Below are 27,612 nucleotides of genomic sequence, written 5' to 3'. Positions count from 1 at the left end.
GTCAGTGTGAGATACTCCCCAGAGTCTATATTAATAGATTTATATCATATTGGACAAAGGATTCTGAGCTTTGCCATTTTTTGTCCTATTCAACATTTTTATTAAGAGCTGGTTGAGGACACTGATGTTGATCATAATCATAGATGACAAGAAGCAGAAAGGAGACCAAATCAGGATCCAGTAAAATCTTTACGAGCCATAATGATGAACTCTAACAAAATGAAAAAAATAAAAAAATAAACCTAGGTCCTTGATTTAGGATCAATACCCCAGTCCTCCAAAGATGGACTGATTTGTGTATATTTGAGAAGACACTAGAAATTTTTACTAGTTGTAAGGTCAGTATTAGTGAATAAAAAGAGCTGTGACCTCTAAGAAAGCTAACGTGACCCCATGGTGTATTAATAGAAAAATAGCTTCCAAAATATAGAAAGTGAAAATCCAGTGCTATTCAAAAATCATTATACTGGAGCTGGATTGTGTTAGTTCTCACACAGTGTTCAAAGAGGTATGATCAGGAAATGAGCATGAGATTTAATTAAAACACCTGAAAGAATCAGAAATGCTTACTCTAAAGAAGGTCCAGGGTTCATGATCACCATTTTTAAATGTCTGAAGGGTTCTCACATGTAAGATGAAATCATTTGATTTGGGAAGCAGAATGTGGATTGTGGACTAACGCTTTAAGGAGGTAGCTTTGGGACTGCCTTAAGAAAGAACTTTTATGTGGTCTATCTTGGCAAGGTGTGAAGTCAGGGGTTAGTCATAGAGGTGTCTTGCCAGATGGTAGGTCATTCCATCTCAGGAGGTTGTACAGTGGGGATTACAAAATGTCTCCCTAAACAAATTTGTTCTGTTGACATATTTTCTTTAGCTTTCTAGTGTGTTAAGAATTTTTTAATTTTTCACTAATATTTTTAAAAGCACAATGACTTTACATAGAGGTTGGTATTTTCTGATTTTGTTTTAAAATTAAGAAATCTGGCAACCATAGGCCTTCATTATCGTGAGGTAACAATCCGTTGAAGAAAAGCATCAGCTTCTGCCTTTTGACAGGGTGGGTACTCTGTGATTATCCAGACCATACCACTCCTTCTTGTGTTCTGCAGCTGGAGGCAGAAGGTATTTGTTATTTGTCCTTTCATTTGAGTTACTGCTTTGTTTACAACCAAACCACTTCAGTTTGTAGCTTACTTGCCTGGCCTCTCTAGGCTTCCTTTTGTGATCCTGGCCGGACACACCAATTAACTGTGTTAAAGCATAGGACTTATTTAGATATCAGTGGTTTTCAAATTTATATTTTTAGTTGAATTACCTCCACTATTCCACAACCACCTTGCCAAAAGAATCTTACACCAAATCTCAAGTCATAAAACATGAGAAAGAAGACATTCTTTTTAAAGGTGGATGAATAACCTCTATCTCAATATTTAACATTTACCCTAAGGCAACAAATGAAATTTTAGGACTCTGATGGACTGGTTTGAACAGCACAGGACTTGGAATTCTCTTTTAAAAGATGAAAATACTAACATAAATGGTAGTTCTAAACACTTTGGAGTATTTTTTTTTTTTAAGATTTTATTTATTTATTTGACAGAGAAAGATCACAAGTAGATGGAGAGGCAGGCAGAGAGAGAGAGAGAGAGAGAGAGAGAAGCAGGCTCCCTGCTGAGCAGAGAGCCCAATGCGGGACTCGATCCCAGGACCCTGAGATCATGACCTGAGCAGAAGGCAGCAGCATAACCCACTGAGCCCACCCAGGCGCCCCTGGAGTATTGTTTTAAAGGAAAAAAAGTCCCATTTCTGAGATAAAAATAAAGATATGCAAAGGAAGGAGCACAACCTAGTGGGAATATCTGGGATTTAGTCCTGGCTTTGACATTAACCATTTGGAGGGACTTCCAGCCCGCTGGAATCTCAGATACCAAGATTTGGAGGGGAATTTTGGAGACCAATTAGTCTATGCTCCTCACTGTACAGATAGGGAAACTGAAGACTGGAAGATAAAATAATTTGTTTAAGCTAACTTGGCTACTGGGTGTCAGAGCTAGTATTCAAGCCAAAGAATGACCTCACATCGCCCTCTCCCCGTGCTCCTTTTCTCCATGGTAGACAATCTTTTGAGTCTCTTTCCACACAATGGGTTTGAATCACTTTGTTTTTCTTCTGCTCTCTTGGGAGGGCTTTCTTCTGCCATTTCTGAGGTGTCCTTACAAACTAACATCCATTAAGCAATTCTTTACATGGGGTGAGCTGCTATCCCTTTTCAAGGGGAATGGAAAATGGAAAATTGTTTTGTCTTACCTGTTTTCTCTTGGGCAATAAGTTCTTTATTGCTAAATGGGACATACTTGCTGCAGGGAAGATAGAAAACACAACATTTTTGGTACAGATAATGGGAAACCTATTAGATAAATTCCAGCAACCAGGCTGTTATTCAAACATGAATCTCTTTCTATAACTGCCGTTTACTCATTTCTGGACCTGGCTTCACTCATGTCCTCTCCTCAACCCGTAAGGGTTTGAAACTATTGTAAATGGTAGGAATTCAATTCCATTCATTTTCAAAATTTCCTTGGCTTGTATTTAAGAGCATGAAGTCTGTTTATAGATGAAAATGTGATTGCAAACATGTCAATGGGCATCATAAAGGAAAAATGGCTAAACCAATGAAAAATACCTGAAGAGAGTTTTAAAGAATGGAGGGTTTTTAAAAACCTTTTTGAGACATATCCAACTCCAAAGCTAACTGTCTCACAAAATATTATCTCAGGAAAATTCAGTAGCTAGATAGACATACCTATTTTAGCCACTTGTTTATATCTTCATTAAGGAACACTAATAGTCTCCTTTAGCTAAGCATTGAATAAAATGCATTCTGGAGCTGTGGTTTAAGGAGTGAGCAATTACTCTCTAGATAGATTTTGAATCTTAACAGGAAATTATTTTAAGAACTCTATCTTTCTGAAATCCATGCAAATGTGATCAGAATTGAATCAACATAGCTTGCATTTTTATTTTTCTTAATTGGAGATTAAGTTTTCTTCCTTTGGGTTTACAGTCAAACTGGATGTTTCTCATGGTTTTCATAGCTTCTGAAAATTAGAAAAGAAGTACCCAACTTTGACTCTCCATTTCAATAGGCTGTTTTCCAGTTATTTCACCCAGGAGCTCCCAGAACCAGGTCTTTGCTCTGAGATATTACCTATTTGTGCTTGAGGTTTTAAAAGCTTGATTCTTATCCATTCTGAGTCAAATAGGATTCACTGTTTTAAAGCATACCACCCAGCCCAGACACAGCAGTGTCCATGAAATAAAACTCATGCTACCATTTTTACTTCACAAGCTCATGTGTGTACTATAAATTTCAATACTTCTTGAGAAAAAAGCTAGATTAGAGAAAAAACTGAAGAAACTTATTGATACCGCAAGGTGGTATTATTAAGGAATAGGTCTAGGGATAGTCAAGTTACTCTGGTAAAATTTGAATGAGGTAGGACACATTGACTCAATTAGTCTTTGCTTGATCGCCAATCCTCTTTCTACTTCATTTGTCACTTCTCTGTGTTGTTACTGGTCCTCAGTTATCTTCTAGACTTCTGAGTGTTAAAGCCCTAGGACTCAGTCCCATATAGCTTATCTTTCCTATTTACACTCATTTCTTAGATAACTTCAACTGACCTCATGGCATTGAGTGCTATCAGTATGTGGGTGACTCCCAATTTATGTCTCCAATTCCCATCTCTGTCCTAGCTTTTTCTTTCTCCCTTTCTTCCTTTCTTCCTCCCTTCCTCTGTCTCTTTCTTTGTTTGTGTATTTTTTTTTGTTTTTTTTTTAAAGTAGGCTCCATGAGCAACATGAGGCTTGAACTCAGGACCCTGAGATCAAGAGTCACATGCTGTACATACTGAGCTAGCCAGTTGCCCCCATTTCCTAAATCTTTAAATCATTTGCCTATTTTGCCTCTCCACTTGGATATTCAATGCAAATTTCAAAAGTTAACATGCGTCAAACTAAATTCCTGATTCCCTGCTCTCTCCCCATCAACCTGCTTCTCTGCATTTTGTCCACCAATATAAATACTGACTTGACACTGTCCCCATCTCCACCTTGCCTTCTCCCTTTCTTTCCCATTCCTTATCTGATCTATTAGTAAAAAAAAAAAAATCAGCAAATTTGAGGACTCTAACTTTACAATATATCCCCAAATTTGACTTGATTCTCACTACCTCCACTAACTTCTACCCTGGCCTAAGCCACTGGCCTTTCTCATCTGGAATGTTGCGGTTGCCTAGCACTGATCTCCCTGGTTTCCAGTTGTGCCCTCTACGCCCCCGCACCCATAGTCTATTATTCACTCTGAGTCAAAGAAATCCCATTTCATTCAGAGTGAATACATAGTCCTTACCTGACCTAGAATGTCTTCCATGGTCTAGCTCTCTTGTTCTTCTCTGACCTGATTTCTTTCTGTTTTCCTCAGCTCATTTCTTCTTAGCCTTACTGATATTCTTGTTTTTAAAACACATCAAGTGAAATAAATAAATAAATAAAACACATCAAGTGTGCCTGGACACCTGGCCTTTACCCTTAGTAGTACCTCTGCTGGGTATGCCCTTTCTCCAGACAGCCACACGAACACCTTCTTTAACCATCTTCAGGTCTATATGTAAATGTCACCTTACTAGAATAGACAGTACTGGAGGTTTTTTATAAAACAAAACACTCCTTCCTCTGGCACTGTCTCTTCCTCCTACTTTGGTCTATTCATCTTCATAACACATTCACCAACAGTTGTGTAATTGCTTTATAATCTGGCCTTTGTCTCTCTTCTTCCATCCCCACTAGTATATAAGTTTTTGGGAGAAGAACTTTGTCTGGTTTGTTCCTTATTGTGTCCTAGTACTTGAAAGAGTGCTCAGCATGTAGTTGAGGTCAGTAAATATTTATTGAATGAATAAGTGGTTTGCTAGCAAGCACCTAGATAATGTAATTGCACTGTGAATTTAATAAGCGTACAGAAAATGCTCAGTTTTAGAGGAAATAAGAAATATTTTAGGTATTTAAAGACATTTCCTTTTGCATCTTGGGGAAGTTAAAGGAAGGAATCAGGTAAGGTGGGTCAGGAAAATTTACCCTACAAACATTGAAGATTTTGCCTCCATGTCCTAAAAGCTTGCCAGCTCACCATCTGAGCCTTCATCCTGTTGTGAGTTAGGAAGATGATACAGACCCACTTTTTTCTCTTTGTGTTGCTTTTCTTTGCACTGAGACTTGTTAAAATTCTCATAAAGAAAGTTAAAACTCCCCAGAGATCTCTGGGCTAACTGGAATGGTGTCTCCCAGAGTGTTCCTCCTTCTCTTTTGGTAAGCATGACAGCGTGAACAGTAGTAATAATTTAAAAATATACTCATAACATCTAGGAAAAAACAGCCCTCCTCATTAGCAGCTTTCTTTGTGCCTTTCTAAATCCATGGCAAATAATTCTCCCCTATTCCCCACGAATACTTAATTATAGCACTAGCAGCAGCTCTTTGAGGCAGAAAGCCAGGCATAACTGCAATGCCCAGAGGAGATACTGAAAGTCAGTCCCTGCTGCATAATATAACCAGCAGATTAGGACAGATTAGCTTTTCCCACAGGTTGGAGCCTTACTGAAGACTTCTGCTTTCTCTCCCAACACATTTCTTCCCCTGATACTGTCAAACCATTTTCAAAATGTATGCCCCATGGAAGGTTTACACCTGAGCCCACATCTTAATGAGGTGTCTAGAAAGTGGATTTGGTCACCAGCTGGGAAGGCAAGACTGAATGTGCTCCCCATGGGTCTCTTGGCTTCATTGTTTAGGCTCAAAGTATGGTCAAAGTTGTGTGCCTATGTATTCATGCTTCCCTCTAAGCTAAATGCAATGCCTGGAGGAGGGCAATGAGGGGATGCTGGGTTTCCTAGAGGGAGCTGCTGACCCTAGAAGGCATGTTAACTTTTCCAGAAAGGTCAAAGCTCAAGGCAGAATTTTGACCCCCATGGTCTCCAGCCCCGATGTTACTCTCATTGTTATGTTGCATCTTGTGGTAAAAGGGACTTTGCAGATGAAATTAAATTCACTAATGTGCTGACTTTAAGAGAGGGAGATTATGTCAGGTCATCTGAGTGGGCCCAATGAAGTCACATGAGCCCTTAAGCCAAAGAGGAGGCAGAAGGTGTGAAGCATAGAAAGGATTGGAGTGCATCATTGGTTTCAAGTTGGAGGGACCCAGGTCCTCCATTTTCAATCATATGCCCAGCTAACATTCTTAGAAGCATCTTTTACACAAGGAACTCTCCATCTCAGAGTGCATTTCCAGGAAATCCAAGATAAGACATTATCTTTGTTTATATTTGCAAAGGAATCCTACAGTAGGATTCTGAAGTGGGTGAAGTGGAAACTACACATGGTCAAAATTAACTTGGCAAACTTCTTAAGAAAGTCAGAAATCAGTGTGTTTCATCTCCATACATCACCCACAGGAATCTGATCCCATTACATTCTTTGCACAGAGGAGCAGGGAAAATTAATTTATGAAACACAAGTCAGTGACAGAGCAGCACCATGCAGTGGTGAAGATTCCTTACAAACTGTGGGAAGAGCCTCCCGTAAGTTCTCATTTCCTCACCTGTAAACTGAGAATCGGACAGTATGTAATTCACGAGTGATGCTGGAAGTTAAACAAGAGGATGCATGATAAGTTCTCAGCAAAGCATTGGGTTGTAGGATTTGTGACTATAGCTGTGGATTTCATCCCCCCCATATTCTCTCAGCCTTCCCCTGGGTTCACTAGTGAGTACTGACAGCTTTTCCTGTCAGGCATCTCCATCTCTGTCTCTCTGCTCTGGGACCTTTTCCAGCATCTTGGAACATGCATCACATCTACAGCAGCTTGTGCAGAGCAGCCCAAAGTGTTAGAGATTTAACATCTGGGGTCATCTCAAACATGAGAAACAGAGCTAGCAGGTTAATCATCCATTAATCAACTTCATTCTTTGTAGGGCAAGTCTGAAGCACATTCTACACAACCACCTCAGAGAGTCCCCAGTGGGACTGAACCTCAGGTGCCTACGATGAAAACCTATGAAAATATCCACTCTCTGTATGCTTTCCTCACTTCCTTTTTTCATTTCACTCTTTCCCATGTGCTTCCTAGGACCAGGCACCCATATAAATGACCCTCTCCTGAGTTCTTGTCTCAGGTGTTCTTTTTTGCTGGAACTCAAATAAAGCAGCAGCATCTAACACACATTTACTCTTCTTACAACTATTACCAAATTAAAGTGAGAGGAAACCCCGGAGCCTTCCTCTCTGTTCTTTCCTGACTCAATGATCTGGTTCCTGCAGAAATGTCATGAGCAGGACCAGTGAAGGACTGTGTCCTTGCCTTCCCTTCACCAACGTGCTGAAGGTCACAAGCTGGCTGGCTGGGTACGTAGAGGTCTGAGCCAAGATCCCTTTCTAATGGATTTCACTGTATTCACTTGCACTGATAGCTCATTTTTTATAAAACAACATTCCTCTTAGCGCCTGAGACACACAACACATTCTGGAAGTGTGTGTTCGCTGCTTATGGATTCTTGAGGAGAGGAAATAAGGTGGAGAGAGGAGGGAAGAAAAACTAGAAGAAAGGAGGAAGAAATGGTATCTGCTTAACTTTGCTATGCACTACTTTTGGTTATTTGCCCCTTTAGTGTGGGAAATATGGTTTCCTTTTTTATGAGAGAAAATTGAGCTGTTTCCTATTATTTCTTATTTATAATAGGAAAGCTCTGGGTCCTGAAGGGGGTCACATGGTTCAGGTGATATTGAGACACCATTAGAAGGTGGATGGGGAGTGCAGCATTGGGTGTGGGGCTGGGTCTCACTCACTTTCCACCAATCAAAATATTTTTATTTTTTAAAATTTTCCTGTGCTTCTGTCTCTCTTTCTATATCTTCTTCTTCACAGTGTAATTTCAATATCACTTAATTTCCATTCTATATGTCTTCAGTTTACTTTATTTCTGTTTAGGGTGGATATGTCAGAGACACATAAATGAACACTTATTAGCCCAGGGTGAGGAAGGAGTCTCCCTTAGAAATTCTGGCTAATCTGTACTTCTAACCTCAAAAGTTAAAAGAGAATTTGTTCTACGTTCAGACTCTACCTATGGTTAAGTCTACCTATGGTTAAGTCTACTTGCACAGCTTTATTCATGGACCACTGGTCTGTCATGATCATGCATCATGGACAGTCCTTTCCCTATGAGAATCCCAATTCCAAATAGGCTGTCCCCTTGTCCAACCAGGAGCCCTAAATCCAGATTTAACAAGATGGTCTTCATTTTTGGGGACTTGATCTGCTTCCACAAATTCATGTATGATTTCATATCTCTATTTCAGGAAAGAATAACACCTGTTGGTCCAACTCATGCTACCACAAAATAAGAAAATGATTGTTTTTTAAAAAATAAGTAAAATATAATTAAATCTATCTGCTTCCTTTTCTTGCCCCTCAATGAGACCTTTGGAAGATAGATTGTTATAAGTCCTTTTTCTTTCTTTCTTTCTTTCTTTTCTTCTTTCTTTTTCTTCTCCTTCTTCTTCTTCTTCTTTCTCTTCTTCTTTTTTAAGATTTTATTTATTTATTTTAGAGAGAGATAGAGAGCATGAATGGGGGTGGGGCAGAGGGCAAGGGAAAGGATCTCAAGCAGACTCTGGGCTGAATGAGGAGCCAGACTTGGGGCTTGAGCTCATGACCCTGATATGACCTGAGTCAAAATCAAGAGTCAAATTCTCAAGCAACTGAGTACCCCGGTTCTCCAGTCCTATACATTTCTTAGAGCAACACCTCACCATTTGAGATGTAACAAATATAAAGACCAAAAACTCCCCTACTTTTTGGGCATAAATTCTTTTAAAAAGACACTAAAACTATCTAATTTCTATTTTTACCCAGCGTCCAGGTGGAGAGGCTCTCATGCATTCACTGTGATGGTGAGGACACCCCAAATTCTACTAGTCACCCACTGCCTGAAGATTTGATCAAAATCAAAACCAAGCCAAACCAAACCAAACAGAACTCCCCAAAAGTGCAAGAAGACATTTTTACTCTATGGGATTTTCCTATTTGAAAACAGATTTCCTCCCAAGATAATGGTGTTATTTCTTCTCTTCCCAATTTTTTTTTTAAAGATTTTATTTATTTATTTGACAGAGAGAGATCACAAGTAGGCAGAGAGGCAGGTAGAGAGAGAGAGGAGGAAGCAGGTCCCTGCTGAGCAGAGAGCCCGATGTGGGACTTGATCCCAGGACCCTGAGATCATGACCTGAGCTGAAGGCAGCGGCTTAACCCACTGAGCTACCCAGGTGCCCCCAATTTTTAATCTAAATAATCAAATAGTTATATAATACTATAAATCAAAGATACAATACATACAATGGCACCTCATTATCATAATAAGTTACATGACTGATGCAAGATATTTGAAAAGGATTGTAAGCTAAGAACTTAGCAATTGTGACAAAATATTGTGTTACTTGTGGAAGAAAAGATAAATGAATTTCTTTGCTTGCACTGAACTGCTGAAGTTCTAGTATTTTTTTCAGAAAGATGTCTTTAGATTGTGAATAACTTGCTATGTTATTATGCTGATCATTTCATGGGCTTCTTCAGAACATGCTTTCTAGGTCATCAATGCTTAATCTTTCTGATCTGAGTCTATGTACAGCTCTATAAGGTGTTCACCAATCACAGCTAAATTACTCCATCTGAGCTAGATCTAAAACCATTATCATATCATGTCAGAAAAGAACCCAGAGCAATTGCAAGCTATTCTCAGCTTCTGTCAACCACCTGATTTTCAGGCATGATAATAAATCCATTTTTAAAAATAATATAAATTATTGTATTATTAAATCCTATGAACAAAGGAAGTTTGGTTCACTCATTATTCAGATTTTTACCAACAAATCACACCACTCTTGCCCAGTTAATTTTAAAGAATGGGAAAAATTATTTGTTCTGGTGGTATGGTTCTATGAAAAGGCTGTAGACCTCTCCAGGGAAACTAACATTTGTTGGGGATCTGAAGCACCCTAAAAATTCCACATATATGCTCCTAAAAGACTCATAAGAACAAAAGTAGATCACTACTGGATCATGTATCTGTCATTTATATTATTAGACACATGGATATGTTTGTTCGAAGAAGAAGCTAGAAAGATTCAGCTTCCATATAAAGAATGCAGGGGAGACATCATCCATTCTTTGAGATGGGGAACTGAGGAAAGTTTCCAGCAAACTGATAGGAGTTTCTGAGTTGCAAGATTGGAAGAGGATTTAAAAATGATTTCAAGGCAGAAAACATGAACAGACATTTAGGCAAAGAAGACATCCAAATGGCCAACAGACATACGAAAAAGTGCTCAACATCACTCAGCATTAGGGAAATACAAATCAAAACCACAATGAGATACCACCCCACACCAGTCAGAATGGCTAAAATTAACAAGTCAGGAAATGACAGATGTTGATGAGGAGGCAGAGAAAGGGGAACCCTCCTACACTGTTGGTGGGAATGCAAGCTGGTGCAAACACTCTGGAAAACAGTATGGAGGTTCCTCATAAAGTCAAAAATAGAGCTACCCTGTGACCCAGCAATTGCACCATTGGGTATTTACCCTAAAGATACAAATGTGATCTGAAGGGGCACATGCACCCGAATGTTTATATCAGCAATGTCCACAATAGCCAAACTACGGAAATAACCTATATGTCCATCAACAGATGAATGGATAAAGAAGAAGTGGTGTGTGTGTGTGTGTGTGTGTGTGTGTGTGTGTGTGTGTAATGGAATACTATGCAGCCATCCAAAGAAATGAAATCTTGCCATTTACCTAGACATGGATGAAACTAGAGGGTATTATGCTAAGCGAAATAAGTCAATCAGAGAAAGATAATTATCATATAATCTCTCTGATATGAGGAATTTGAGAGGCAGAGTGGGGAGATGTGTGGGGTAGGGAGGGGAGAAATGAAGATGAGATTGGGAGGGAGACAAACCATGAGACTCTTAATCTCACAAAACAAACTGAGGGTTTCTGAAGTTGAGGGGAGTAGGGATAGAGTGGTTGGGTTATGGATATTGGGGAGGGTATGTGCTATAGTGAGTGCTGTTAAATGTGTAAGCTTGATGATTCACAGACCTGTATGTTATTTTATATGTTAATAAAAATTTTTAAAAAATGATTTCAAGAGATAATTATGTGGTCTAATAAAATTGCTTTGAAAAAGGAGTAAGTGTTTATAATTCTCAAATCAAATATAACTTCTCTCAGCAATTAACATTCAGGTTATTTATTATTAAATTATTTGGCTTCTGTGCAACTAATGTGTATTGCTCATTGAATGATGGGAGTCTTCATGTTTTTTAGTGTATCTCATTTCAGTGCTATGTCAATGCAAGCATGGTTCAACGTAACTGTGAAACCAATATTATCTTAAATAGATCTATTCTCTGAAAAAAAATAGTTTTTCAGGTACTTGTGGGACTGCGGGAGTTTGGTATATAAACTGTGGACCACAATCTGGTTTGGCTTAAAGATTTTTTGAATCACAATTTGTTGTATTACAAATCCCACAGACATTCTGGGCAGGGGATATTTTGCTCTAACCCTCATGCTGAGAAGTCATTTTTAGCTTTATTATTTCATCCTAGCTTTGGATTTACTTATTACCTCTTCACTTTATTTTAGCTACCCAAACTTTCCAAATACATTGTCCTCACTTGGCTTGTTATACCAGGACCATGACTATGATCAGCAACTCAGGACTTTTAAAATTGAAAACTAGTTCTTCATGTGACAGGGCTTGGAAGTAATAAAATGGCAACTAGTTTCCTTTATCCACAATTAGGAATATTTCTAAAGGAGGAGCTAAAAAGAAGACTGTCCTGTTTCCTAAAGGGTCCACATTTTAGAACAGGTATAAAAATATAAGATGAGAAAAATGATACTATTTCATGGGTTAAAACCCTGAGGAAAAATTATTAATCATCCATTCATTTGACAGTTATTTATGGAGCATCTACTGTGGATTCAGACCTGCACTGTACAAAGACATCCAGAAAAAAACAAGACACAATTTTTGCTTTTTAGCATCTAAACAATGCCAGTCAGCATTATAATTCTTTATTATTCTTTATAATTCTTTATTATTCTTTAACTAATTATGTTATTTGAGAGTAGTTTGACACACAATGTCACTCTGCTAATTCATTTAGCAGAAAGAAAAAGGAAGGCAAGAGAACACCTTTGAAATGATCTGCATCAGAATCTATTTTCTTAGTTATCATCCTGCCTATCAGTGAATGAATATGAACATATTGAAGCAGCACTTTATTGGCCTGGACAAAAAGCAGTTATGATCTTTTTATTTTTTTTTCTTTATACATAAAAATTACTTGCTGAATAAGGATCAACCATCCTTGAAATTTCTGTTCTGAAGCTAGAGCCAAACCAAAGTCAAGTTCTGTCTTCTACCTTTTTCCTTATTTCTTGGATTGATAGCAAACCTTGGCAATTTCTATGGCTAAAAAGCTACTGAGTGGATTCAGCTCTGACAGTCTAGCTGCTCAAACCCTCCTGCTTTTACATGCCTGGTTCCTTGGGATTTACATCCTCCTTCCCAAGCTGCAGGACAGTGAGTGAGAAAGGCCAGGGAGTGATGGGGAAACAGGATGGAGAAGGAAGCAGGGGTTGCAAGCATGAAGAAGTTGGTAGGTTTAGAAGACAACATGTTTCAGAGAATGACAAAACAACTCACTCTTAAGATGTTGGTTCACAAGATGTAATTTGCAACCTCTACCAAAGAGATAAAAGCCTGTGTCAAGAACCCTTTCTGGCTACCTTGTCCTTTCTGTTTTCTTCCTATACTATTATTATTATTATTATTATTATTATTATTATTTTATTATTATTACAGGGAATGAAAGAGAGAGGGGTAGGAGAGGGGCAGAGGGAGAAAGAGAATCCTAAGCAAGCTCTTTGGCCAGCATGGAGCCCCATGTGGGGCTCAGTACCACAACCCTGAGATCAGGACCTGGGCCAAAATCAGGAGCTGGTTGCAAAAACAACTGGGCTACCTAGACTGCCCTCTGATACTCCCATTTACTTTTCTTTTTGCAGCTTGTGTAAATGTGCTTGGGAACTCAAAGACTGAGGTGTCCTAACTCTCAACATATTTGCCCTTTCAGTTAAGATCAGTAGACCCACATGGCAGAAACCTTATATTGCTACTCTTACACCAGTCATAGTCAATGCTTTTTGTTTAAGAATATTCCTCCCCATGAGGTTGTGGAGAAAAAAAGGACCCTCATGCACTGTTGGTGGGAATGCAAACTGGTGCAGCCACTTTGGAAAACAGTATGGAGGTTCCTCAAATAATTAAAAATAGAGTTACCATATGATCTAGCAATTCCATTACTGAGTATTTACCCAAAGGATATAAAAGCACTAATTCGAAAAGAGGTATGCATCGCTATGTTTATGGTAGCATTATTTATAATAATCACATTATGGAAGCAACCCAAGTGTCCATTGATAGATGAATCGATATACAAGATGTGTTATATATGGTCAATGGAATACTACCTAGCTATAAAAAGAGGGAAATCCTGTCATTTGTAACAACATGGATGGATCTAGAGTATAACGTTAAGCAAAATAAGCCAATGAAAGAAAGACAAATACTGTATGATTTCACTCATATGTGGAATTTAAGAAACAAAACATGAACAAAGCAAAAAAGAGAAAACGAAAAACAGACTCTTAAATATAAAGAACATGTTATCAGAGAGGAGGTGGGTGGGGTGGGCTGAAATAGGTGGTGGGAGTTAAGAGTACACCTAATGTGATGAGCACTGAGTAATGTATAGAATTTTTGAATAACTATACTGTACACCTGAAAAATAACATAACACTCTATGTTAATTATACTCGAATAAAAAAAAAGAATAGTCACCCCCATATTTTGCTATCCCCTGATGCCAAAATTAGATAATCAAAAGAACATTATGCAGGATAGGGGTTAAGCTAATGTTTTAAAATGAGGCAGTCATCACTAGCAGTGTTTTTTTTTTTTTTTCCAAAGAATTATGAGATTCATACTTTCTTTTCCCAGAATGACTTTATTATGGACCACAGCCTTGACATTTATCCTTTATGAGAGGACAGAGAAAAGGTCCAAGAGATGTATGATTTTTAGTGTCCCCACTGACTTATACAGATTATCATTAGGACAAATGATTGCCCTCAACATGTAGAGGCAGATGGCCACTAGAAAGCTTCTAGGGGGCAGTGAAGGGGGACTGTATGCCCCTTTTAGTTAAAAGAGATAATGTTTTGAGGAGAAAGACAAATTATTAGAATCACTAGTGCATGACCTTTTTTATTACCTAACCTATCTTATTTTCTTCTCTTTTGGAAACATCATTCTAAACTTCAAGAATAAACATCTCAAGTAAGTGCAAGAATAAGAATATCTTAGTCTAATGGGCTCAAGGAATCTCTCTGACCCAAACAATGGGTTCTTAGTTTCCCTGTTCCTCAGGTCTCTTTCACAAATCTCTCTTTCCTTCTGCCCCAGTTTCTTTTATGTTTCTATCTTTGGATAATCTTGAAGCAACATCTTTAATCATGAAAGAGGAGAATCCAATGAGGAGAATAAATAGAATAATAATTGGCAATAAAGAATAAGATCATAGCATAGAGATGAAATTCAGGGAGAACCAGTGCCCCAGTACCACAGAGTGGTCTTTGTCTACGGGTATCTACATAAGTGAGACACAGAGGATTTCTGTCCATCGGCTTCCCGAGGGATTCCCCAAGCCTTGAATTGATACAGCCAGGTTGAAGGCTGTTATGACACAGAAAAGAGAGCTTTTTCCTTAGATAATGGTGCCAGCTTCTTCAGCAGAACCTTTAAGAATGCCTATCATGGGCTGACAGCAGGCAGCTTGGATCTTACTGTGAAAGTAGATAAAGTGGCTTCTCAGAGCAGAATTTCCACTCCAGGGAGTGGGGGATCCCCTGGGTTGAGGAGTTAAAGGAAAATTGCCTGTGGCCTATCAGTTGGTGGTCTGCTGGAGAGTCTGTTTCATCTGTATTCCTAATTAAAGCCCAAATTAAATCCAGTTAAATGTTCACATGAAAAGCCCACAAGAATGAGTTTCCAGATTCCATCAATTCAAAAAGAGTCTCATGTGTAAATCCCTAACTCAAATGTCTGACCCATTTTATACCCACTTTCCCCCAAGAGTTCTGGAGAAGAGTTATGCAGCTGTCAATGTACAGAGAGCAATTTGACTGGATTATTAATTTCCCTTTTAGTAAACTGCATGATAGAAATTATTTTACTCAATTGAATGAGTCTGTAAGTATAGGGGGAATGGCAGAAGAGATTTGATGAAGGAGGATTTGGGGATGGCCAAATTCCTATTATAGAAAAGGAACTGCTTTGCGGGTAACGTAATAAGTTTGATTGAGGAGAAGAGAATTTAAGCTTCCAGGGTGAGTATGAAATGACATCTGGATTCTAAGAGCAAAGTAAAGATTGTAAGTTAAAAATGGGGGTTATGAGCACCATCAAGGCATGAAGATAAATTAGATGAGTGTGAGAAAATATAGGAGAGAAGGGCTGAGGTGGTCTTGTGGATGCAAACACACATGGATATTGAGAAGCCTGCTGCCTATGGTGAGCTAATCACTTGTTGGCCCAGTCTTTTCTCCATGCCCCAAATGGGGCACAGCAACCTCCTCAGAGCATAGACTCACCAGTAGAAACCTTCCATAAGAAGAATAATTAAACAGTTTGGCTTCTCCCCATCCATCATTTGCCAAAACAGGTTCTGAGGCAACCAGAAGTGTAAACACAATAATGTAGGAGAAGATAGCGAGTAAAGGGATGGTATCTCTGTTTATTCCTTCCCTGCCCCATAGCCTATAAAAGACTTACTTATTATGCACAAGGTAGAGGAGTGGAGAGTCTCCAGTGTCACTCTGCTAAGGATCCATTTTGCTTATCACATACACTGAGTGTCTTTACTTCAAAATTCCCAGCCCGCCCTTGTATACATCCTGCCAGTGGGCTCAGTTGTGGCAGAAATGAAAGGCAGGTATCCAGAGAAACTCACCCTGGGGTCTCTCTCCAGCTGCTGCTTGTGATGTAGGCTGCGTCTTCTCTTGGCCTTTGCAAGGCCATTGTGATAAAAGTGGTACAGGCCTTCAGTGAAGGGAAGCTGTGGAGAGTCAATCAGACATAAGACATAATTAGCTTCTGGGGGTGGTCGCAGGATAGCAAAACTAAAGCTGAGCTTGCATGCAAGGACTCCCTGGAATGGGATGGATGTGAGAAACCTGGCAAGTTCCTATTAGACTTGGACATCTATTTCCCTATCAATGTAATTCTATTTTCTCTACTTTTTCTTATATGCTGCCCATTCACTTCTCCTCCCCAAATATCCTCCAGTATTTCCTCTATTTAATTTCCACCCTTTTAAAAAAATTTCTTTCTCCATGGAGCCTTCCCTTTACATTCACCCACACCAATTTCTCCACTCTCTTCTCTTGAACTAGTGTTTCCACTCCATGTCTGGTTGCTCCAGAATTGTGTTGTGACCTACTCCTGGCTTCACAGTCTTGTATCTTAGACTTTCTCTGTGACTCTTTGATGTCTTTCATCATATTGGGCACAGTGCAACCATATAAATCTATATCCTATGGTAAAACTATGTTTGGGGTCTTGTAATGTATAAAGACATATCAGTACAACAATAATAGCACAAAAGATGGGAAAAGAATGATAGCTATATTGGAGCTAAGATTTTGTATACTTTTGAAATTAAGTTGGTTTAAATTATTTATTATAATTTCCAGGTAATCCACCAAGAAAATAACTACAAAACATATAGTAAACTAAGCAACTAGGTAATTAAAATGTACACTAAAAGAATTTAATTCAGAAAGGCTATTACGAAAGAAAAGAAGAAAAAAGTTTTTAAGACATTTAGAAAGCACATAGTAAAATGGCAAGTGTAAATATCTTTTAAGTAGTACATTAAGTGTAAATGGATTGAAAATTCCAATCAAAAGGCAGAGATTTACAGAATGAATGAAAAAAACTCCAACCCCATTATTCAACTATATGCATCTACGAGAGACACACTTTAGATTCAAATACATAAATTGATTAAAGTCAAGAGATGTGAAAACATATACTGTATAAACAGTAACCAAAAGAGAAGAGGGCTGGCTATGCAAATAGTAGATACAGTTGATTTTAGCAAAAACTGTAACTGTAGACAAGAAATAAAATTTTATGGTGATAGAAGAGTTAATATATAAAAAAGACAGATAATTATAAATATATATGCACGTAAAAACAAAGTCCCCAAATTCACAAAACAAAAACTGACAAATTGAGGGGAAAAATAGACAATGCATCAGTAACAGCTAGAGACTTCAACAGCCCATTTTCAATAATAGGTAGAAAAAATATGCAGACCAAAAAGTAAATTGAAACCTTGAACAAAACCAAAAACCTGCTAAACCTAAGAGACATTTATGGAATATTCTACTCAACTATAGCAGAAGTCATAATCTTCTCAAGTACACATGGAAATTTCTCTGAGATAGATCATATGTTAGGCCAAAAATCTATCTTAAACAAATTTAAAAGGAGTAAAATAACACAAAATATGTTATCTGATCACAATTTCTAATTACATTAAAAATCAATAAGAGATGAAAAATTTAGAAATTTGGATAACAACCTACTCCTAAATAATCAATGGGTCAAAGAAGAAACCACATTGACAATTCCAAAATACTTTGAGAAGCATGAAAACAAAAACACAGAATTTAAAAACTTTTGGGGTGCAGTTAAAGCAGTACTTAGAAGGAAATGTTTAAGAACTTATATCAATCCTTCAGAAACTCTGCCAAAAAAATGGAAGTTGAAGGAACACTTCCCAACTCATTCATCAAGGCCAATATTACCCTCATATGAGAAAGGTATCACAGACAAAGGTATCCCAAGAAAAGAAAACTGAAGGTCATTATCCTTCATAACTATCAGTCCATTAATCCTCATGAAAACACTAGCAAAGGGAATCCAGCAACATATGTAAAGGATTATATACCATGACCAAGTGGGATTTATCTTAGGAATGCAAAGTTGTTTTAACAGCTGAAAATCATTTAATATAATAACGATATCAATAGAATAATGGACAAAAACCACATGATCGTCTCAATAAATACTTTTTAAAAAAACTATATATTTTAAAATTAAGTATTTTTAAAAAAGTGTTACTGAAGTGATCATTAGATAAATCCAATACTCGTTTATGTTAGAACATTCAAAAAACAGAATGAAAGGGAATTTCCTCAATCTGATAAATGTATCTATGAAAATAAATGACATCATATTTAACATTGAAAGACTGAATACTTTCCCCTTAAGATCAGATCAAGACAAGCTTGTCTGCTCTTGCCACTTATATTCAGTAGTGTACTGATAGTTCCAGCCAGGACAATAAGGCAAGAAACAAATAAAGGCATCTATATTGAAAAGAAAGAAAAAATCATCTTTATTTGCAGAAGACATAATCTTGTACATAAAAATTCTTGAGAAATCCACAAAGAAACTATTCAAATTAATAAATGAGCTCCATGTGGTTGTAATATATAAAATTAAGATCTAAAAATCAAATATATTTCTATATGCTAGGAATGACCAATCCAAGAATAGAATTAAGAAAACAATTTCATTACAATAACATGAAATAAGTAAAATATTCAGGAATAAATTTAGCAAAAGAAGTACAAAACCTGTACAGTGAAAAGTACAAAACATAACTGAAAGAAATTAAAGAAGATATAAAAAAATGGAAAGATATCCCATGTTCATGGATTTTTAAGATGGTAATACTCTCCATATATGCTGATCCTAAAATTCATATGGAAATGCACAGGACCCCAAATAGCCAAAGTGATCTCTGAAAAAAACAAAGTTGGAAGACGCACACTTTCCCATTTCAAAACTTAATACAAAGCTACAGTAATCAAAACAGTCGAGTATTGGCATTAGGAGAGTCAGAAAGTTCAATGGTATAAAATTGAGAATCCAGAAATAATTTATAGTAATTGATTATAACCTTGGCACAAGGCAAATTCAATGGGAAAAAGTAGTCTTTTCAACAAGTCATCCTTGGAAACTGAATATCTACACAAAAAGAATGAATTTGGATCCCTCTCATTACACTACATAAAAATTTTAACTCAAAATTATTTATAGCCCTAAATGTAAGAGGTGGTGCTCTACCAATCTAAGAATAAAACTTAGAAGTAAATATTCATGACTTTAGGTTACGCAATGACTTCTTAGATGTGACACCAAAAGTACAAAGGGCAAAAAACCCTCCAAAATCAGACTTCATTAAAATTAAGAATGTTTGTGCTTTCACAACCAGAAAAATCATCAAGAAAATGAAAAAAACCAGCAACCCATAAAATGAAATGGCACAGCCACTTTGGAAAACACTTCGGCAGTTACTCAAAATGTTAAAATGTTAAAGAAATGATCCAGCTATTCTAATCATAGGTACATATCCAAGAGAAATGAAAGCATATGCCTACACAAAGATATGCACACAAATTTTCTTCATAGCAGTATTAACAATAGGTAAAAACTAGAAACAACCTAAATTTTAGCCAAATGATGAAAGGATGAACAAAATGTGGTATGTAGATGTTATCTGAGAACAAACATAAATGAAACATTATTATATGCTACAACACAGAGGAAAATTTAAAACTACAGGCTAAAGAAAAGAAACCAGATTTTTTAAAAAAAATGTCACATATTGTATAACTTCCTTTATATGAAATGTCCAGAACAGATAAACACAGAGAAATACAAAATAAATTAGTGTTTACATCAGGGGCTAAGAGGAGACAGCAACACAGAGTGATTGATAATGGTACAAGGTTCCTTTGTAGGATGATCAAAAAGTAGATCATGGTAAGATTTTACAACTTTTTGTATATATTAAAAATCACTGAATTGTACATTTTTAAAATAGATTTAATTTATTTATTTGACAGACAGAGATCACAAGTAGGCAGAGCGGCAGGTAAAAAGAGAGAGAGGGGTGAGCAGGCTATCCGCGGAGCGGACAGCCCAATGCAGGGCTCGATCCAGGGACCCTGGGATCATGACCTGAGCCGAAGGCAGAGGCTTTAGCCCACTGAGCCACCCAGGCGCCCCGAATTGTACATTTTGAAAGGGCAAATTTGACTACTTCAGCTAGCCGGAGATCAGCTAGATAGCTTATCTAAAGATTGCAAACACCTGAAAGGGCAAATTTTATGATTTGTGAATTATGTCTCAATAAAGGTGTTATTTTATAAAATCCTGTGATGAACAGCCTTGTAAATGTCACTGTGTGCATAGACAAGAGTTTTCTTGAAGAATACATCCCAGGAATTCAATCATTTAAGTAGAGATTATGAACATTAGCATTTTTTAAAAGACTTTTAAAAATTTATTTGAGAGAGAGAGAGCATGCACGTGCATGTGAGCATGAGCAGGGGGAGAAGCAGAGGGAGAAGTGGACTCCCTACTGGGCAGGGAGCCCAATGCCAGGCTTGATCCCAGGACCCTGAGATCATGACCTGAGACAAAGGAAGACACTTAATCGAATGAGCCACCTAGATGCCCCTAAATATTCCTCCAAAAGGTTTCCTATGAAGTTGTATAAGAACAACTAAAAAGTAAGAATAAAAATATCCATTGTCCATTACTTTCAACATTGGACATTTTAATTAATGCCTATTTAACAAACAAAATATGCCATCTTATTTGGATTTCTCTAATTGTTTTTAAAGCTTAAACATCTTTTCCTATGTCCATTAAATACTTTAAATCCTTCTCTTTGAATTCCCTGTTCATGTCTTTTATGCCTCTTGGTATTGCTTGTCATAAATGAGGTGCTGTGTTTTGTGCTGGATAGCCAAGGGTAAATATGGCATGAAAATAGCTCTCAATCCACCAGGGAAGTTCTATATACACACAGTAGCATATAAATGATACTCTGTGATAGAAAAGCATGAGTTCTGGGGTGCCTTGGTTTAAACACTGGGTCATCTACTTAACATGGCCCTCTAGCAAGTTATTTAATGCTTTTGGGTCTCTATTTATTCACTTATAAAATAAGAGTGTCTCCTCATTTTGTCTGAGAATTAAGTGAGATAATGCATGGAAAGTTCTTAGAATAACGCCTGGAACATAGTGAGCACTCAGTAAGTGTTAGTAAATATTTTTAGAGTATAGTGTGCTCCAACACAGTTATGGGCAAGGAGCCATTAGAACCCTAAGGAGAGATTATTTCAGTCAGAGGGATATCTGGGGAATGTGGCATGAAATTTGTGGAGGAAGGGAAGTTATTCAAACAAAGCAAATATTTTCATTTTTATTTAAGTATGTATTTTCCTAATGTTTCAATTTTGAAGAGTGTGGCTATTTTTAAAACATAGGTACCAGTTCTTTGACAGTCTTCCCATCAAGAGATGGAATACATGATTCCAACTCTTGAATCTGAGGAATGTGACTGGTTTGATCACAAGGGTATGGTGAAAATGATGTGACTTTTGAGGTTAGGTCATAAAAGGCCATGCGATTTCTGCCTTGTTCATCAGAACACTTTCTCCTAAAGTCCTGATCTGCCATTTAAGAAGTTCAACTACTCCCAGGCTGCCATGCTATGAGGAAGCCCAAGCAACTTTGGGAGACTTGTGGAGTGCTTTGGTTGACAAACTTGGTTGGGCCAAGTCTTGAAGTCATCCCATTTTGGGTGCTAAATATATAAATGGGGGGCACCTGGATGACTCAGTGGGTTAAAGTCTCTGACTTTGGCTGAGGTCATGATTCTAGGATCCTGGGGTTGAGCCCCACCTTGGGCTCTCTATTCAGTGGTGAGCCTGCTTCCCTTCCTCTCTGCCTACTTGTGATCTCTGTCTGTCAAATAAATAAGTAAAAAATATTTAAATATATAAATGAGGAATCTTTGGATGATCCCAGACTCCAGCCATGCTAATCATCCTTCAGCTACTAAGCCTTCCCACCTGAATTCCCATGTGCCCTGCCTGAATTTCTGGTCCCAATTCCATGAACATAATAAAATCACTGTTGTTTTATACTACTATGTTTTAGGTTGGTTTGTTACTCAGCAACAGATAACAAGAAACAAATAGCTGGCTTAAAAAAGAGTTTTGTTTCCCAGCTTTTAGGACTTTGAAAACTTGAAATTCTACACTAATGGTTCTGTCTGTTAATTGGTGATACCAGCCTGAAAGAGCTCTATAAAAATCCTGCAAATGACCTTCTTGGCACAGTGGAGAGGGGGCCTTGGGACCAGAGCAGCAAATACCAGATGAACTTCAAAGGTACAGCAAACTTGTCTAGGAGTCTGGTGTGTGAATGAAAATCTTTTAGAACACTGCAGCTTTTATGATTTAGTTCCTGTTCATTAAAAATCACATTCTCCAGGGCAAATTAAACTAAATATTTCATGTGCATTTTCCAGGCTCAGTGTTTCTTGAATGTTTTTTTCTGCTTAACCCCACTGATATATTCAGGGTATGTCAGGATTTGATTTTAAAAGTGAGGGTGGATAGAAGATGGAAATGGAAAGAAAATATAAGTGTGCTGACCTTTTGCTTTCCAAAGACTTGTGCCTCTGATCACTGTCAGGTGGTATAAACTTGGGAGTTTTATTTCCTGTTGTGGGGGACATGATGAATCTGAAAATTTTAGCACTAGAAAGTACTTTGATGTTATCAAGCACCAATGATCATTGGAGGGACATTATTCGGGCTTTGTTTTACTGATTTTCAGAAATTAGTGGAGGCAAAAGGAAAACTCTTTCTTCGAGTGAAATTTAAATTAATAATATGGAAGTAATGGTAGAAATTGGATACCACCCTTTAGGAAACACCATGGTAATAATTGTGACTGGCAAGCATCAGCAATGATACTAAACTTAGTGGGTGAAATAAGATGATAAATAAAGAAAAATAATACCTTTATAATAGAGAAACCTGAGAGATACTGTTTTAAAGAACTGGTCAAGTCAGCCTCACTGGAGAAGAAATGTACCAAAATCCTGTGCTTCATGATATGATGCAGCAAGAAGAAGATAACATCACCTTTGTGACTGCATATCCTTGATTGGATCCCAGATCAGTAGAAAAGATATTAATGGGAAATTTTTGAACCAATTCTATAGATTGATTTGTAATATTATATCAGTTATTTTCCTGGCTTTGATATTTGTGCTATGGTTATGTAACCATAACTTGGGAAAGGCTGGAATCAGGCAGTATCTTACTTTTTGTGACTGGCTTATATCACTCAGCCCAGTATCTTCAAGGTTCACCCATATGTGGCATGTGTCAGAATTCACTCCCTCTTCAAGGTTAAATATGCCTTGAATGTATATTGTGTGTTGATGAATACCTGGGTTGCTTCCACCTTTTGGCCATTGTGAACCATGCCACTATGAACCTCGGTGTGCATGCGCCATTTTGGGGGGAAAAAAAAAAAGTCTAAAGTTATCTTCAAACTGAAATTTAAAAGATGTAAAAAGATTTTAAAAAATTAAATTTGAATGTCCTTAAGAGGACATTCAAGCCAGAGGCCCCATCACATCCTATTGTCACATACAGAGGTCAATGGTTATGTTCCCTGGAGGCAATTGGTTTGCACCTTGTCTCTGACTAACCACTTCACTTTATTAAATGAGAAAAGGTTCTGGCTCAGGAAGGGGCAGGGCTCTCCCAGTTGAGAAGGAACTCCTGGTAGAAATCCCAGGTCTCCTGACTAGAAATCAGCACACTTCCCATCATGCTGTTTCCACTGCAGCATTGGTCTATGCCCCAGATACTGGGGCAACTGTGGCTATGAATCCGAGAGTTTGTAGGCTGGAATTCCTAATGAAGAAAAGTGTGACTGAAGGACAGCCAAGCTGGTGAGTGACCTCCTCTCTGTTATGTTTTTGGGACCCAAGACCTGGGATTCTCTGATTAGGAGCAGCATCTCGGGTAGGACAGAGATGGAGCTAACTGGTCTCATGGAGTGGAAATTGGAAAGTGGCAATAAATAGACAAAGTGACTGGTCCCAGACCTAACAGAAAATTAGTTTGCAGACATTTGTTATTTTTTGGTGTTATTTTGCCTCTTTGGGTTGTAGAGCCCAAATCTGCTGTCCTTTGAGCATCTGAAAAGGGCTGTCTGAGGAGATCGGTGCGCAAGCAGGAGGCCACCACAAGCAGAGAAAGACAGATGCTGTATAACTATACAGTAGTATAAGGTTACTGCCTAGAGACCTCGATGATACAATGCTCATGTGTTCCCTAGTTTTTCAAGTAGAATGCTAATCTTATAGATAGAAAAGGCATATTAGAAATAGTCTTAGGTCCTCAAACACTTACCTGAGTGTTCCAGTAAGAAACCTCTCATATACATCAGCACTTAGTATATTTTCAAATGTTTTCTTCACTTTTCTTCACAAACACACACACATACCCTTCTTTTATGCCATCACCTTTTTTTCTTAAGACAAAATATGCTTGGCTCCAGAAGGAAGGAGAAAAACAAGTGAAAGAAGAATTTACAGCAAATTGTCAGCTTGAAGGTTCAGGCTGGGTGACAGTATAATAATGTTGCTAGCTCAGACTTGCAGAGTTTTTAGAAATTCTCATTATGCTGCAAAATTTTATGGGTCCCAGAAACACTTCCTATTGCCTTTCTTCCTTCCCTCTTGCTTCCTTCCCCCCCTGATAGCCATGGCTCCAAGCTAAAGCTTTTCCCTGAGCCCATACATTCCCATTCCTCAATAGGAGGGAATGTCAGGGAGCTGGCAGCCAATTATGAAGCAAACAAAATGCATATAAAATCCTCCCAGAGTCCACTGCCCGCTTTCATTTGGACCAGAGTTTGATTCATTTACAAAATCCATGGATGCTCCAGTAAGCATGGCCTCAAACCCAGATTTTGTGCTTCTATGCATTTGCTTGTCCCCGACAGACCCCACAGCTTTTTAGAGATTCTTAAATGGGTCCAGACCCTCCAAACAGTTAAAACTCTCTGGTTTGGGGGAAGGAGCATGACAGCAGAGGAGTAGGAGGCCTGATATCATCAGGTCCCAGGAGTTCAGCTAGATATTTATCTAACTATTCTGAACACCTATAAACTCAAATAGGAGATCAAAGTGAAGAAGAGCAGCAATTCTAGGAACAGAAAAGCAACCACTTTTGGGAAGGTAGAACATACAGAGAAGTGAATCCAAAGTGACAAGAAGATAGACTGCAGGGGAAGGGCCAGCTCCCAGCAAGTGGTGGAGCAGCAGAGCACAAAATTAGAACTTTTAGAAGTCTGCTCCACTGAGGAGCATCATTCCAGAGCTAATCAGGGGCAGAGCCCTCACAGGGACAGAATGGTCTCAGGTCCCAGGGTCACAGAAAGACCAGGGGTGTCTGAAAGTGGCAGAGCTCCCAGGTATCGGAGTGGGGAAGCTGGCTGCAGAGACAGAGCTGAGAAGTAGGCTCTCAGCTTGGGATTATCTTAAACTATGATTTAAGGCACAGTTGTACCACTGCACTTTGAGCAGAGACCCCACAAGTGGCAGATCTGGAGAGACCCCCTCCTTCCTTCTCCAGAAAGAGCAGCATGGGAGAGTGTGGCAGGAATCTGCTGGGATTGGAGACTCCAAGTGGGGCCATGTGCCAGAGAGAAATCGTGTGCTCAGTCACAGGCTAGGTGAGCTTGGAGTGTGGCCAGAGACCAGGTAGATGGGAGGGATTGACTGCTTTTCTCTGAAGGCACACTGAGGAGTGGGGCTCTGAGCTCTCAGCTACTATGGGCCAGACTCGGGGGCTGCCACCTTCATTCCCATCCTCCAAGGCTGTACAGAAAGTGCTTGTACAAAAGCTCCCAAAAGCAAATGCGAGCTGATTTCTTAGCCTGCCCCCTGGCAAGGGTAATGCATTTCTGCCTTGGAAAAACACATTTCAAAATCACTGCAACAGGTCCTTCCCTCAGAAGATCAGCAAGAACATCTAGCCAAGACCAATATCACTGATCAATGAGAACTGTTGAACTCCAGAGCAAGGGGAATACAGCACATAGAATTCATGGCTTTTCCCCCATGATTCTTTAGTCTCTCAAAATTAAATTTTTTTAATTTATTTTTTTCTTATTCTATTTTAAAATTTTTCCTCTTTTATATTTTAACTATTTTATCTTATCAATACCTTTTTAAAAAGTCTTTTAAAATTTTCATTATTACAGTCATATTCTATCCCTTCATTGTATTTAACCTTATTTTTTGTGTACATACAGCTTTTTCTTTGTTTAAAATCTGGGATACAGTTACCTCTAACAGATCAAAATATACCCTAAATCTAGTGCATAGTTTTGTTCTAGTCTCCAGTCTACTCACATTCTTTACTCTTATTTTTTCTGTTTTTCAACAAAACTTCTTATCTTATCAACTCCTTTTTTAGAATCTTTTTAAATTTTCATCTTTACATTCATATTCCATCCCTTCATCATGTTTACCCATGTTTACATATATATGTGTATATATATATATATATATATATATATATATATATATGTTTTTCTTTCTTTAAAATTTTGGGAGGCAGTTTCTTCTAACAGCAAAATACACCCAAAATCAAGTGTGAGGCTCTGTTCTAGTCACTAGTCTAATAGTCTAATATATATATATTATATATCTATATGTATGTATGTGTGTGTGTGTGTGTGTGTATATATATATATATATATATATATATATATATATATAAATTTTTTTTTCCTCTTTTCTTCTCCCCCTGGTTTTGTGTCTCTTCCGATTTGGTTAGTGTATATTTTTCCGAGGCCATTGCTACCCTTTTAGCATTCTGTTCTCTCATTCATCTATTCTGAACTGGATAAAATGACAGGGCAGAAAATCTCACCTCGGTAAAAAGAAAAAGAGGCAGTACTGACAGCTAGGGACCTAATCAATACAGGCATTACTAAGATGTTAGAACTAGAGTTCAGAATGATGATTATCAAGGTGCTAACTGGGCTTGAAAAGAGTATGGAAGACACTAGAGAATCCCTTTCTGGAGAAATAAAATCCCTTTCTGGAGAAATAAACGAACTAAGATTTAACCAAGTTGAAATTTAAAAGCTATTAATGAGGTGCAATCAAAAGTGGAGGCTCTTACTTCCAGGATAAATGAGGCAGAAGAGAGAATTAGTGATATAGACCAATTGATGGAAAATAGAGAAGCTAAGAAAAAGAGAGATAAACAACTACTGGACCACAAGGGAATAATTCAAGAGATAAGTGATACCATAAGATGAAACAATATTAGAATAATCGGGATCCCAGAAGAAGAAGAAAGGGGTGGGGGAGGTATATTGAAGCAAATTATAGCAGAGAATTTCCCTAATTTGGCAAAGGGAACAAGCTTCAAAATCCAGAAGGC

The 27,612-nt window shown here is 38.0% G+C and overlaps 1 protein-coding gene across 1 annotated transcript in view; it reads right to left on the bottom strand.

The window, feature by feature from the left end:
- The window catches only part of PCSK2 (proprotein convertase subtilisin/kexin type 2), a 271,507-nt gene that overhangs the window by 210,436 nt on the left and 33,459 nt on the right, over positions 1–27,612 (bottom strand). Inside the window, exon 2 of the mRNA XM_059134095.1 lies at positions 16,203–16,307. Coding sequence (XP_058990078.1) covers positions 16,203–16,307 — 105 coding nt within the window. The remainder of the gene's footprint in view (positions 1–16,202; positions 16,308–27,612) is intronic.

This window comes from Mustela lutreola, chromosome 9 (genome assembly GCF_030435805.1).
Source record: "Mustela lutreola isolate mMusLut2 chromosome 9, mMusLut2.pri, whole genome shotgun sequence".
Taxonomy (NCBI): domain Eukaryota; kingdom Metazoa; phylum Chordata; class Mammalia; order Carnivora; family Mustelidae; genus Mustela; species Mustela lutreola.
Note: the sequence above shows the minus strand (reverse complement) of the source record. Positions and strands in the feature narration are given on the sequence as shown.